This window comes from Pelobates fuscus, chromosome 1, assembly GCF_036172605.1.
Source record: "Pelobates fuscus isolate aPelFus1 chromosome 1, aPelFus1.pri, whole genome shotgun sequence".
Taxonomy (NCBI): Eukaryota; Metazoa; Chordata; class Amphibia; order Anura; family Pelobatidae; genus Pelobates; species Pelobates fuscus.
In genome coordinates this window covers 213,528,875-213,544,895 of record NC_086317.1, presented here as the reverse complement: position 1 = coordinate 213,544,895, position 16,021 = coordinate 213,528,875, and the positions used below count along the sequence as shown (strand labels likewise).

At 41.2% G+C, this 16,021-nt stretch overlaps 1 protein-coding gene across 5 annotated transcripts in view; it reads right to left on the bottom strand.

Annotated features, from left to right (window-relative positions):
* Nucleotides 1-3,140: 3,140 nt before the first annotated feature.
* Nucleotides 3,141-16,021, bottom strand: part of SH3D21 (SH3 domain containing 21) — a 122,502-nt gene continuing 109,621 nt past the window's right edge. For all 5 annotated transcript variants that reach the window (XM_063454532.1, XM_063454542.1, XM_063454551.1 and 2 more), the window contains 6 exons: nt 9,478-9,533; nt 8,409-8,512; nt 8,183-8,257; nt 6,216-6,403; nt 3,825-3,888; nt 3,141-3,703 (listed from right to left, as the gene is read on the bottom strand). In XM_063454532.1, the coding sequence (XP_063310602.1) occupies nt 3,668-3,703; nt 3,825-3,888; nt 6,216-6,403; nt 8,183-8,257; nt 8,409-8,512; nt 9,478-9,533 (523 nt within the window). In that variant the 3' untranslated portion in view covers nt 3,141-3,667. The remainder of the gene's footprint in view (nt 3,704-3,824; nt 3,889-6,215; nt 6,404-8,182; nt 8,258-8,408; nt 8,513-9,477; nt 9,534-16,021) is intronic.

The window sequence follows — 16,021 nt, the reverse complement described above, 5'->3', positions numbered from 1 at the left end:
ATAAATATATATCTTTATTGAAAATAACTTTGCAATAAAATAGAATGATGTAACCCAGACAACAGAAGCATTTTATACAATCGTTTTAGACTTCATTGTGCATAGTTTTAACTCATGGTCTAATGGCTTGTAATGTCTTGCACTTTTTTCCAGTGGTATTTTGTAAGAGTATTTTCCAGTAGATGCAGGGATGACATGAAAGTTACAGTAAAACGTCACAACAAATAAACCCTACATTGTAGGTAGTGTTGCTATAGGTAAGGTATGTGCCTTAGAGATTGCAAAATAAAGGTCTACCCCCGGATACATTTTATTAATGGTCTCATAGACAAAATGAAAGCATGAATTTGCACTTTCATAGACATTCACAATAAACTCCAAACATATCCAGGAATATTTTCATATAGCATACTAGACCATTATCTTTGTTTTTAGGGAGGAAGTCTGTGTTTACAATTCCACAAGTTAATCTTCTCTAATTTTGTTTTTATTACAGAGCCCAGGGCAATAAAATGAACACATGGTCTTATTACACCTAAGACACTGATAGATGAATGTGTTGCTTTCCTATTCCTCATTTCTACTTGCATGAATGGGAGATCTGGTTTCGATGATGGTGAAATATAAGAGTAGTAACAAATACATTAAAAGGGTTTTGCACAAGGGGCATTAGTGGATGGTGGGTTGGTGAAACGTAACACCACTCCGAGAGCATGGTATATTATGGGAAGATGTCAAGTGAATACAGGTATACTTAGCATAAAGTAGGTAATGATAATACTTACAGCTAATCATTTTTTCTATATCCCAATTAGAAAAAAAATACATTTTTTTTCTTTTAATCAATATATCGGTTTTGTTTTTTCAAACTGGATGGGTTGCTTTGGACATCTTTCTGATCAGTTAGCTATTCTGCTTCTGCCATGCAAGTCAGGTAATACTGGTACTACTTTTAACCCCCTGCCTTACTCACTAGATAGAATGGAGAAACATGAACTGGAAATTATGTATTTTCATTATATAAAGAACAATGCCCTCAATTTAATATTTTTTTTTCAAAATACAGTATTTTTCTATAAACCTTTCAAATGATTTTAATTGTTTTTAAATATTGAAATATCAAAAAAATACATATATATATATAAAACAGTAAGAGTCCTTGCACTCAAGCTATAAGAGTACAACATTTCTTTGCCGGGTGCCAGCCAGGGTTCAAATATCCAAAAACACAATAGGTATAGCTGCACTCACGGTTGGAGATAAAATCTTCAATGCTTTATTTAATTCATTAAAATAGGATCGACGATTCAGTCCAACTTGTGGACTTTCCTCAGTCTTGATCCTAAATAAAGCATTGAAGATTTTATCTCCAACCGTGAGTGCAGCTATACTTATTGTTATATATATATATATATATATATATATATCAAAATATTAATTCATTTTTAAAATACATCAAACATTTTGAAATCATTCGAAAAGTTTAACAAAAATATTAAATAAAGGTCAAATGTTAAAAATGTGTTCACTTAAGTAACTGTTAATCTGAGATCTTTATTTATTGTTCGGTTTCTAGAACATCCACACAACCAACATGTATGATTTTTTTTTTTTTTTTTTTTAATAGATGAATGCAGGAATAGCCAGGTTATGCCAGAACTAGGACTGTTTAGGCATCAGTAAGAAAAAGCATAGGGATTTATTTACAAAGCAGTGAGTTTTGAAAGGAAAACCAACAAATATATTTAGACCAGAATAGCAGAATTGGATTAATAAAAATAAAATAAAAAATCCAGCACAGTTTTTTTGGATTTTGCCTAAAAACATAGCAAGTTCAGTATTCACGTGAGTTGTCATCTGACATTTTTAAAACAACTTAGTCAAAACTGACTTTTTCAAACTTGTTTATTTTGGCCTAACCTTTTTGTAACATATCATAACTCAGACACAACAGCCTAAGCAATGAATCTAGAGAAACTATTTTGAGAGAAACTATTGCTGAATTGCTTAAAGGGATATTCAAAGCTACCACAACCTATACCAGTGGTGCACAACAGGTTGATTCCCCAGATGTTTTAAAACTATATCTTTCATGATGCTTAGTCATTCTAAAGGCATGAGAAGCATCACGTGAGTTGCAGTGCTACAACATCTGGGGATCAACCTTTTGGGCACCCCTGACCTATACCGACATTGTGTAGATTTCCACTGCCACTTTTCCGACTACTTTCCAGCATTACATTATGGAATCAATGTTGGAGTGAGAAGTACAGCTGAGGTAGGTATTTAACACACTTAACTCTGCTGCAGTTCCAGATGAAATTGCCACCATCTTCCCATGATGTTTCAAGCACATACATGTCATCCTGTGGAAGTTATGCCATGCAGTTACAGTAAAAACTTGACATGCTGCTTCCTTAATGTCACACCCGACATCTTTGTTAGCATTTAGGTTGTAAAAAAAAAAGTCTAGAAGTTACAGTTTCTGTAACTGTGATTTTCAATTTTCTTTGTTTCTATTTTTAATAACAAGCTAATTGTGAATGGTTTAGCCACCAGCAGTACAGCATTTAGTAGAAAGCAGACAGATGAACTTGCCTACCTAGAAAGCTAAGGGAACACTAGGGTCAGAAATATTTCTGATCCTTGGTAGTTGGAAGAAAACGTAGGGTAGCAAAGTTGCAATATTTTTAAAATAATATTTATTTAATCAAATGTCTGCTCAGATGCTAGTAAATCTTGGGCCAGCTCTGTCAATGCACCTTTAACAGGTAAAGGAAAACTATACATAAAAAATTATAGATCTCTCAGTGCCTATAATTCAATTGTTAATGTATTGGGTTAAAATATATATGAACTGACTTTCAGAAGAATAAAACAGGATATGATTCACGTTTGTTTCATCCAACACTGTAACCAGTATAATTTCCAGTATCACTAAATTCTCACATTAAGGATGCAGGTTGTGTGACATGAATACATACATGGGACAGCTCTCCGTAAGAGAGTATAATCCAGACCAGTTAAAGGGATCCTATAGTGCCAGGAAAACAAACCCGTTTTCCTGGCACTATAGGTCCCTACAGTGCCCCCCTCCCTCATGACCACCCATCCCTTCAGCCACTTACGTGAATCCAGCACTGATGTCCCTCGGCGCTGGATCAGGCTCCACCCACCCTCCTCCCACACCAAAGTCAGCCGGCAGGGGAGACCTAATGCTCATGCGCGGAAATGGCCACGGGCGCATTAGACCTCCCCATAGGAAAGCATTATTTAATACTTTCCTATGGGGAAAATCTAACGCTGGAGGTCTGTGAAGATGTTTTACATTGCAGCACTAGGTGCAAAAGGGCACAGCACCCATACTACTTCAATAAGATGAAGTGGTCTGGGTGCCTACAGTGTCCCTTAGCATAAGCAGCAAAATCTGAAAAGTCTGTCTGTTATTTTGCAGGCATTTTATATAAATGGCAGATTATACTTCTCTCTCATCTATTAAGTTCCATCTCAATATTTATCTTTCTAGCGTCTGCTTTGTGAGTGAAGCCTCCTCAAGAATAAACCACATCAGTTTTATCTGCAAATTCCTTGAAGGCAGCACATACATAGGTGTTATTGGCAGTGACTTCAAATGATTCATGGGATCAGCCCATCTCTTGCACTTGATTTATGTTGAAGATACCTTCAAGTTTTCTATCTCCATCTGTGAAATACATATGTATATATTGTTTTAGTCTGCTCCTTTATTTAACTAGTAGGCTTGTCTATATTGTGAAGTCACACATCTTCAGCTCATACTCATTACTATAAAGTTAGTTGCTTACCTGCAGCGCTAATCGTTTAATACGCTCTTCGCTAATTTCTCCTCTTATGTCTTCCATGTCTTTCCTGCACAGATAGAGTGGACATTATGTGTCATATTCAGATTGTCTAAGGTATTAAACACAACCAATCTCACTCTACGCGTTTTACCATGTTCCCCCAGCTTATAACCCATCACTGTTCTGCTCCTTACTTGTCACCCTAACCTTTACTATCCCTAAAGAGCAGCTAAAAATGAGAAAGAGAGGAAAAATAGAGAGAAAGGAAAAAGGCATGTGTGCACAATGATAAAAAAAATGTATGTGCACACCAAGAAATAAATAAAATAAAAAACAGGAGAGACCTATGAAAGCTTTGAAAAGTTAAAGGATTGATTGACAGTAGAGGGGGAGTTAACCATTGTCACTAATGAAATGTCCTACTACTATGAATCCAAATTAGGGGGTCTTTCCATGCTGCAGTGGATTGTTCTTAAGAAAAAGTTTTGCGTTACCATTTTCCTTGCTACCATTTCTTTACACTTTTATGCCCACCGCATAAAAACTATGACTGCACATATGTGTGTGATGCATGTGTTTAGTGAATATAAGACAGTTCACATAGCATACATTAAACTCTGAATTTTAACAAATGTAATTTGAACTGCAAAACTGAATCTGAAGTCACGGAGTTAAACAAATTCTCCAACTCAGCTATAGTCACAGCTTGGCTATTTTAGCTTCAAACTCAGAGTTTAGTAAATAACCCTCAAAGGTGAATTCAAAGTGATTTTTAAATAATAGGCCAAAATAGACAATTTGAATAATTAGACTTGTGGATTTTTTATAATGCTCTGATTGTGGTCTAAATTTGAAATTTCCTTTTAACTAACTTTCAATTCCTGACAGTTCACTCCTTAATTAATAACCCTGTATGAATTTGCACCAACCAGCATTAGCATAATGAAAAAAGGACCTCTTTCATTAACAGTGTTGTATGAGTTCTCTAAGGTCTGCTCTGAGCAAGCTGCAACATATCACAGCTAAGATAAATTATTTATTTAAATTATTAAGCCTTAGGGGAATACACAACAACAGAAGTGTCATATTTAAACAGACTTGAACAAACAGCAGAACTGCACCCACAATGTTTGGTAAGTAAATTCCTTTACCCAAAGCCCGTCTTATCATTATCATTGCCTGCTTTTATGCTATACTTGATGAAGCAGTGGAATTTTCACAGATAAAAGAAGCAAATGCTTTTAGTGTGAAATAAGGTAATATATTATGTTGAAGAAACTCTGCATAACGTGAGGCAGTGCAGAAACTAAAATACGTCCTAATGTAAGAATTTTTACTTTATAATCGTCCAATTATTTATTATGTGGTAGTTTTTACAGTTCTCACTCTATTTAACCCCAAAAATAAGTTATATTACAATTTTCCTCCCCTACTGGAAATATGCTCTCGCCCCCATTTAAGTGACTACTAGGTGCCTTAATTCAGCAGTGGAACAGGAGCTCATGGTGTGTGTAGTTCCCAGGATGCACTGCATACTCCTCTTACACAGCTCTCCTACTGCTCCAAGTGCTCTGGACTCACAAAAGGCAAATTTTCTGAACATTGTGTGACTCTAGGGTAAGGGTAAAATAGGCCACACACATTTCTTAGTTAGGGACAGGGTTGGGCATTAATGGTGGTTGGAGTGTATGGGAGTAAAATAAAATTAGTTAATCTAGATGTACATGGAAAATTAGTAAATTAGGAACATAAATGGGCATCTGTGCAAAAGTTACACTGTAGATAGCAAGATAGGGAAATCAATAACCAAATCCATCAGATATTTGGATCAAGATTAATGTCTCCGTCAAGGAGGAGAGGCTACACTTGGACAGAGCACCACTGAACAAACATTTTTTTCCCTCCTTACTGGAGGGGAAGGGTTGGTCCCAAAACAGTTCCTTTAAGGACAGAGGCAATTGTCCAAGTTCTGAACCAAAACAAAACCTAGAATCTGTTTGTGTGTGTTTGTTCTACTGTAATTTAAGGGTTTCTCATTAAAAAAAACAATATATAATGTGTTTGGGTGCACTTAAAACAACACAAAGGGCTTTCTTTTAATATCCTATATGAATACCTAAAATATTAAGTTTGAATAAAAATGGGAATAATAAATAAACACATTTTTTCTACATTTTACTCATAATAATTGTTTTCAAAGTTAGAGAAAAACTCAAAACGATTCACATTTTCAGTCCTGATTATTAAATGTCTCATATGTCTGGGGCCTCAATTAATTTATAGGATCTAACTCTATACCAACCACCACCAACCCTACCCTTCTCCTCTGTAGCCTTTTAAATTGTATAACATATAAACCCAAAACAGAATTGACAACAATTTGAAGCTACTCACAAATGTTTATTTTTCAGAATTTCCATCATAAGTTTAAGGGATTTAATCTCCGCTGCAAGTTCTTCCACTTGCGCACTTTGTACTGAATCTACAGACTGCTTGTTCGAATGGAGTGAAGGAGACTGTGAGCTCGTCTTTGTAGTCTGGGTGGAGGCTTGGCCTGATGAGGTGGAAAACTTTGGCATAGCCTAGAAGAGTTAAATATTATTAAATCTGTAGTTCATGGCAGGTAGACCAATAGTGGAAAACTGGAAGAGGTATGGAGATTTATTTGTCAACACGATATGTAGAAAATAAAATGTTAATAAAGTATTTTAAATTGTTATATATATATATAGAAAAATAACTCTTGCACTCCAACTTTGAAAATTGGTACCAGGTGCGCAGTTCCAAATAAATATAAATAAAAAGAATTTTACCGGCACTCGTGGATTTTCTTTTCCAGTTTATTACGATAGGTACTATTACAGTCAACGTTTCAGCTCCCGATCGGAGCTTTCATCAGGACACAAAAGACCCTTTTGACTGTAATAGTACCTATCGTAATAAACTGGAAAAGAAAATCCACGAGTGCCGGTAAAATTCTTTTTATTTATATATATATATATATATATATATATATATATATATATATATATATATATATATAAAATAATATTTTTTAAAATATAGATGGACAAAAAACAGCATTGAGAACCATGTACACATAGTTTGCATTTTAAGCTTTCAGCTAAACAGGTGGCAATTCTCATGTAATCCAGCAGAATGTCTCAATATTTAGCACCTTGCCCTAGGAAAGGACCTTGATAAATCTTCTTATAAAAAGCTAAAGCTTGTTTGTAGAAGAGAGACTTTTTTGGGATGGGGTGAAGGAAACACAATTTTTAAAATTGATTTAGGTAATTTTATTTCTAAGTTTCTTAGAATAATGCATACTCTTATTTATACGGCTATACGAGTTTCTTCCACTCCTCTTCTAATGCATTATAATCAAAACAATACAGGCTAGCAATCTTAGTTCACTCCATCATTCTATATGGAAATGTATTTTGGTACTCCTACCCCAACACGGGGCTGTGTAACAATACATGTGGTGCATATAATATCGGAGAGAACACTGTATATATACAGGTGGCAAATTAAAAAATGTGTGCAAATTATAGGAGTTTCCATTCCTTATGGCTTATTATGGCCTACAGCCATTCCATTAATATGTGGTAAAGTGACATCTTCTGTTTGGACCATGACAAGGCCTCTCTAAGAAAAGCAAGTGTAGCAGTACAATTAAACTTGAAGTGTAAAAAGTGGATGGACGCTAAATAGTCAACACTGCTGGAGTTGACAGATAAATATTGTGTTAGAATATAGTTAAAGTAAAGCTTACAGCACCATAACCACAACAGCACACTGTATTATTATTCTTCAAAGGAATTCTTTATTGAAAAAAAATGACAGCAACATTGTAAGAAAATTATTGATATATAAATGTCCCGCTGAAGTCTACAGTACTAATATACTGACTGCCCAACATACATTTGCAAATCAGTTTTCAATTGACTAAAATTTTGCATTAATGATAAATCAATCTCATATGAGTTTCTAAGGAAAAATACATATTTAGCATAGTATAGGATCCAAATTTGATTAATTATTTTTGAAGTAATGCTGGTTATCATTTCCCAGAAAGGTGGATATCTGGATATACAGAGATTATATACACATATATAGAAAGCATTTATATAGATATATGTGACATTAGGATACATTTAAAGCAAAACATACATGGTAAATGGCATACAAGCAATTCGTAAGTTGACAAATATACACATACACTTTGGGAAAAAAAGATAGTGAGGCAGAACTCCCTGGTGTGACATGTTCCGAATACCCAGCTAAATATATTTGCTGATTCAATCAATATCAGAACAAGACAGGCCCTAACAGGACATAGTTTGAGTGAGTTTTACCTTTGCAGATGTAGGGCTTTTAATGTGAGAATTCACCTGCTCTTCCTCCTTTATACAAACTGGCTCTGTGAGATTCTTTAAAAACACAGAAAATACATCAATCAAAACAGAACATAAGTGTCACAGAATTAATCAACATATAGGACATCTATATATGTTTCATCTATGTAAATAAAAGAGATATTTATGGAAAATTATACCAGCATGTTATCTCTCATGTGGTTACCTTTAGACCATTAGTCTTTGGCGGTCTCCTGCCTTGGATCTTTGGCCTCTCAGCTGTAGGATGTGCTAACTTCACAGACGATACTCTCAGACCTTCTAAAGTGTCTGTACAGGAAAATCAAATGGAATCAAATAACTGTTTGTGAACTTCGAAACTTAACGAAAGAAATTACAAATTATTATTTTGGTAAAGTGAAGACAGTAAGTTACACATTAAGAAGTATTAGTCAGTGAGAGTGTTGAATAATTTTTATTACAACAGTATATATGCCACACTGGTAACTACACTTGACTGTTACATTTTATGGGTATGGTGAGTTTTAAACAGGAATGAGTTATTTCACTATTAAACATTTTTACCATGTTATCTTATACAACAGGTGTACCCAAAAGGTAGATCCCTAAATGTTTTAAAACTACACCTTCAATGATACTTTGTCATTCTAAAGGCATGCAAAGCATCATGGGAGGAGAAGTTCTACAACATCTGGGGGATCTACCTTTTGGGCACCCCTATTATACAACATATATTCCATGGAGGCTGGTAGTGTACCACATCTCAAGCAACCCTACGGAGCCTGAGATGACCCTGAAGGTAAAAAAAATAAAGAAATGGGGGAACAATTACACCAGGTGATTTAATTCAGGCCATAAACATCCTAGCGTCTCAGTTCGTAGAAGGTGACAATAGCAGAGCAAAAAATAAACATCCTTCATATATTTCACATTACAAAGGAGTGTCTGTAATTATTGTACTTATAGCTGAATTTTTTTTATTTATTTTTTATACAGAGTTTATCAGTATCTAGGAAAGCAAAAATGTACTCTAAAAAATAAACTAAAAAGTTTGGGATGTACATGTACTTACTTCTCTGAGTACAACATAAAAAATAGACCTAATAGGATAGCCATTATAATGTGAAATAGGCAGAATTGATTTACCAAATAAGGGACATCTAAAATAAACCATTTGTTTTTTTTGTTTTTGTTTTTTTAAGATTTTAGCTGTTTTTACAATTTTGAGCTAAATTTTACAACCCAGTGTGATCCTGTTACAAACTGTAACTTACTAGTGCTCTTTTCCTTTCCATCTTCTGCAAGTTTTGATTGAGAATCTGAAGCAGGCCTGAAAGGAGTAATTTATAATATGAAAATAATTATCACTTTTATATAAAAGTGCCAAGTTTTATGATTTTAATCTCATTTTGCAAACTAAAGTTTTGCTTGGACATGATACATTTCGCTCACATTATTGGAAAAAAAAAAAAGTGAGAATTGCCAGAAATTAAAAATGAATTTCAAATGTAAGGCCAAAATAGCCAAATTAAATACTAGAATTAAATATTTAAATTTAAATATTCACTTTGAATTTCGGGTGATTCTAACTTCAGTGAATAACCCTAACTGTTTACAAACCTGTATAAAAATGGAACAATGGATTAAGTCGGTATTGACTAACCTTAGTGCTCTTCTCTAGCAGGAGTAGACAACCTTCGGCACTCCAGATGTTGCGAATAACATCTCCCATGATGCTTGCCAGCATTATGACTATGTAAGAGCATTATGGGAGATGTAGTCCACAACATTAGTGATGTACCGAACTGTTCGCCAGCGAATAGTTCCTGGTGAACATAGCGTGTTTGCGTTCGCCACGGCGGGCGAACACATGTGCGGTTCGATCCGCCCCCTATTCGTCATCATTGACTAAACTTTGACCCTGTGCCTCACAGTCAGCAGACACATTCCAGCCAATCAGCAGCAGACCCTCCCTTCTAGACCCTCCCACCTCCAGTACAGCATCCATTTTAGATTCATTCTGAAGCTGCATTCTTAGATAGAGGAGGGAAAGTGTAGCTGCTGCTCATTTGATAGGGAAATGTATAGCTAGGCTAGTGTATTCAGTGTCCACTACAGTCCTGAAGGACTTATCTGATCTCTGCTGTAAGGACAGAACCCCAAAAAGCCCTTTTTAGGACTAGAACATCAGTCTGCTTTTTTTTTTGTGTGTGTAATCTAATTGCAGTTGCCTGCCAGATTCTGTGTCAGGCTCACAGTGGATACTGTGCCATTTGCCCAGTGCCACCACTCATATCTGGTGTCAAAATAACTTGCATTTAAAAACAAAATTTTTTTTTCACTGTAATAGATTGAATAGCAGTTAGTTGTCTGCAAGCGTCTGTGTGTCAGGCCAACAGCGTGTACTCTGCCAGTGCACAGTGCCACTCATATCTGGTGGCACAATAGCGTGCATTTAAAAACCCCAAAACTTTTTTTTCACTGTAATAGATTGAATAGCAGTTAGTTGTGTGGTGTGTCAGGCCTACAGCGTGTACTCTGCAAGTGCACATTGCCACTCATAGCTGGTGTCAGAATAGCGTGCATTTAAAACCCAAAAACTTTTTTCACTGTTATAGATTGAATAGCAGTTACTTGCAGTGGCGGATCCAGGGGGGGAGCAACGGGGCAATTGCCCCCCCGATTCTCCCCCCGCCGGCTAGTGCAGGGCTGGCATTGCCCAAGTGCCAGCGCTGCAATGTGCCTGCGGACCGGGGAGATCAGAGATCTCCCTCCCCGGTCCACAGGCACTGTGCTGACAGCCGGCAGGGGAGGGAGAGAGGACCCGGGAGCTCAGCCAGCAGCTCCTCCGGGTCCTCCTCTCGCGAGATTTGGAGCGTTGCCGCGGTTACCACGGCAATGCTCCAAATCTCGCGAGAGTGAACTCTAGCCCTGGAGCGCGGGCTAGAGTTCACTCCTACCACTGGGACCACCAATGAATCCCCACTGGGACCACCAGGGAACGAAAGATGTCCCCCCTCCTCCCAGTAAAGGTAAGAAGGGAGGGGGGACATAAAGTATATATTTATTTTAATTAAATTAAAAAACACACACACATAACCCCCCCCCCCCATCCTTCTTATCATACACACACATTGCCCCTGCCCCCCATACACACACACATTGCCCCTGCCCCCCATACACACACACATTGCCCCTGCCCCCCATACACACACACATTGCCCCTGCCCCCCATACACACACACATTGCCCCTGCCCCAATACACACACACATTGCCCCTGCCCCCCCCATACACACACTGCCCCTGCCCCCCATACATACACACACACACTGCCCCAGCCCCCCATACACACACACACACACTGTCCCAGCCCCCCATACATACACACACTGCCCCTGCCCCCCATACATACACACACTGCCCCTGCCCCCCATACATACACACACTGCCCCTGCCCCCCATACATACACACACTGCCCCTGCCCCCCATACATACACACACACACACTGCCCCTGCCCCCATACATACACACACACACACACACTGCCCCAGCCCCCCATACCCACACACACTGCCCCAGCCCCCCCCACACACACAATGCCCCTGCCCCCCCCCCACACACACACAATGCCCCTGCCCCCCCCCCACACACACACTGCCCCTGCCCCCCACACACACACACTGCCCCTGCCCCCCATACACACACACATTGCCCCTGCCCCCCATACACACACACATTGCCCCTGCCCCCCATAAACACACACATTGCCCCTGCCCCCCATACACACACACACATTGCCCCTGCCCCCATAAACACACACATTGCCCCTGCCACCCATAAACACACACATTGCCCCTGCCACCCATAAACACACACATTGCCCCTGCCACCCATAAACACACACACATTGCCCCTGCCACCCATAAACACACACACATTGCCCCTGCCACCCATAAACACACACACATTGCCCCTGCCCCCCATACACACACTGCCCCCAGATACATACTGCCCACATACACACACATTGCCCCCACATACACACACACTGCCCCCCATAAACACATTGCCCCCACACACATACATTGCCCCACACATACACTGCAATACACACACACACTGTAACTGTCAGACACACATACTGACCCCCACACACACTGCACACCTGACATATACTGCCGCCCTCACTTACACACTGCAACCTTCACACACACACACTGCTAACACACTGTCCCCCTCACACACACACACACACACACACACACACACTGCACCCCTCACACATTGCACCACTCACACATACCACTGCTCCTCTGCCCTACTACAGCCCCATTTCCCAGAGGACCTCAGGTAAGTTGTCAAACTGTTCTTAAACAGTTTGACTACTTACTCTGGGAGGGGGTCTTGGCACTATTGGCACAATAACCACTACACTGAGCTGTAGTGGTTATTGTGTCTGGATTATTTATTTAAATAATCTACAAGTGCCCCTCCCGAGATCAGGCTCTGGATCCGCACCTGGTTACTTGTCTTCAAGCGGGTGTGTCAGGCCTACAACGTGTACTCTGCCAACCTCTGCAAGTGCACATTGCCACTAATATCTGGTGTCACAATAGCGTGCATTTAAAACCAAAAAACTGTTTTTTACTGTTATAGATTGAATAGCAGTTACTTGTCTTCAAGCGTCTGTGTGTCAGGCCAACAGCGTGTACTCTGCCAGTGCACATTGCCACTCATATCTGGTCTCACAGTAGCTTGCACGCATAGTACCACTAATCCCCCCCCAAAAATGACAGGCAGAAGCAGGCCACCCCGCAGGGGCCATTGTGGTCGTGGTGCTGTGATTCCCTTTTGCCCTAGAATAATGCCCAATTTTCAGAGGCCACGTACCCTGAACTCGAAAAGTTCTGAGGACATAGTTGACTGGCTAACACAGGACACCCAATCTTCTACAGCTTCCGCTCGGAACCTTGACGCACCATCCTCCTCCAGCTTAGCTTCGGGCACCTCTCAAGATACCACTCACCCGCCTGCCGCCACCACCAACACTAGCACCACAGCCGCTTCACTTGGTATGTCAAAGGAGTTATTTACACATCCGTTTGAAGAAATTAGTGATGTGCAACCATTATTGCCAGAGGATGTAGATAACAGGGCTATGTCTCAGTCAGGCAGCATTACACACATGGACGTACGGTGTGATGATGATGATGTTGTACCCGCTGCTGCTTCCTTTGCTGAGTTGTCAGATACAAGTGAAGCGGTTGATGATGACGATGCGTCCATGGATGTCACGTGGGTGCCCGCTCGGCAAGAAGAAGAACAGGGCGAAAGTTGAGATGGGGAGACAGAGAGGAGGAGGAGACGAGTTGGAAGCAGGGGGAGGTCGTCGCAAGGAGCTAGTGGCACAGTCAGACAGCATGCATCGGCACCCGGGGTCAGCCCGACAGCACGCCAATCAACGCATGCTGTGTCCACCACCAGAATGCTGTCATTGCAGAGCTCAGCAGTGTGGCATTTTTTTTGTATGTCTGCCTCTGACAACAGCAATGCCATTTGCAACCTGTGCCAAAAGAAACTGAGTCGTGGGAAGTCCAACACCCACCTAGGTACAACTGCTTTGCGTAGGCACATGATCGCACATCACAAACGCCTATGGGATCAACACATGAGTACAAGCAGCACACAAACTCAAAGCCGCCATCCTCCTCCTGGTCCAGCATCTTCAGCCACATCAACCACTGCTGTCCTCCTTGCCCCCTCTCAACCATCCGCCACTCCGTCTCTCGCCTTGAGCAGTTTCCGCTCATCTGCCCACAGTCAGGTGTCTGTCAAGGACATGTTTGAGTGTAAGAAGCCAATGTCAGAAAGTCACCCCCTTGCCCGGTGTCTCACAGCTGGCTTAACTGAACTCTTAGCCCGACAGCTTTTACCATACAAGCTGGTGGAGACTGAGGCATTCAAAAAATTTGTGGCTATTGGGATACTGCCAAGCGTGGCTCTGCAGAGGAGTTGGTGACACCGCCACGACTTGCAGGCAGGCCTCCTGCCACCTCCTCTACTCCTCCTACTCCATCCTCTTCCATAACCTCCTTGGCTGAGTCCTCTTCTGCTGCTGCGTCTAGCTCCACATCAACGGCACCCCCCCAGCTCCCCAGGTACTATTCCACATCCCGGATACGGCAGTGTCACGCAGTCTTGGGTTTGACTTGCTTGAAAGCAGAGAGTCACACCGGACAAGCACTCCTGTCCGCCCTGAACGCACAGGTGGAAAAGTGGCTGACTCCGCAGCAACTGGATATCGGCAAAGTGGTTTGTGACAACGGATTGAAGTTGGGCAAGTTGACACTTGTGCTGTGCATGGCACATGTGTGTAATCTGATCGTACAACAGTTTGTGCATAAGTACACAGGCTTACAGGACGTCCTGAAGCAGGCCAGGCAGGTGTGTGGCCATTTCAGGCGTTCCTACATGGCCATGCCGCACTTTGCAGATATCCAGTGGCGAAACATGCCAGTGATGCGCTTGATTTGCGACAGCCCGACATGTTGGAATTCAACACTCCTAATGTTCGACCACCTGCTCCAAGAAGAAAAAGCAGTTATTGAATATTTGTATGACCGGGGAGCTAGGACAGCCTCTGGGGAGCTGGGAATCTTTTTGCCACGTTACTGGACGCTCATGCGCAATGCCTGTAGGCTCATGCGTCCTTTTGAGGAGGTGACAAACCTAGTCAGTCGCACCGAAGGCACCATCAGCGACATCATACCATTTGTTTTCTTCCTGGACCGTGCCCTGCGAAGAGTGCTGGATCAGGCCATAGATGAGCGTGAAGAGGAAGAGTTGTGGTCACCATCACCACCAGAAACAACCTTATCAGCATCGCTTTCTGGACCTGCGGCAACGCTGGAAGAGGATTGTGAGGAAGAGGAGTCAGAGGAGGAATGTGGCTTTGAGGAGGAGGAGGAAGACCAACCACAACAGGCATCCCAGGGTGCTTGTTGTCACCTATCTGGTACCCGTGGTGTTGTACGTGGCTGGGGGGGAAGAACCCCCCAGCCCTCATTGAGATCACTGAGGAGGAACGTGAAATGAGTAGCTCGGCATCCAACCTTGTGCAAATGGGGTCTTTAATGCTGTCGTACCTGTTGAGGGACCCTCGTATAAAAAGGCTGAAGGAGAACGACCTGTACTGGGTGTCCACGCTACTATACCCCCGGTATAAGCAGAAAGTGGCTGAAATGTTACCAAATTACAACAAGTCAGAAAGGATGCAGCATTTGCAAAATAAATTAAAAAGTATGCTTTACACAGCGTCACAGGGTGATGTCACAGCACAACGGGGGAAGAGGTGAAAGTAATCCTCCTCCTCCCACGACCACACCGGCAAGGACAGGACACTTTAAAGACGTGTTGTTGATGGAGGACATGCAGAGCTTTTTAAGTCCTACGCATTGCCACAGCCCTTCGGGATCCACCCTCAGAGAACGACTCGACCGACAGGTAGCAGACTACCTCGCCTTAACTGCAGATATCGACACTCTGAGGAGCGCTGAACCCCTTGACTACTGGGTGTGCAGGCTTGACCTGTGGCCTGAGCTATCCCAATTTGCGATAGAACTTCTGGCCTGCCCCGCTTCAAGTGTCCTGTCAGAAAGGACCTTCAGTGCAGCAGGAGGTATGGTCACTGAGAAGAGAAGTCGCCTAGGTCAAAAAAGTCTAGATTACCTCACCTTTATTAAGATGAATGAGGGATGGATCCCGAAGGGACTGACACTGGGCGATACATTCGACTAAAAAAGGCCTGATGAGAT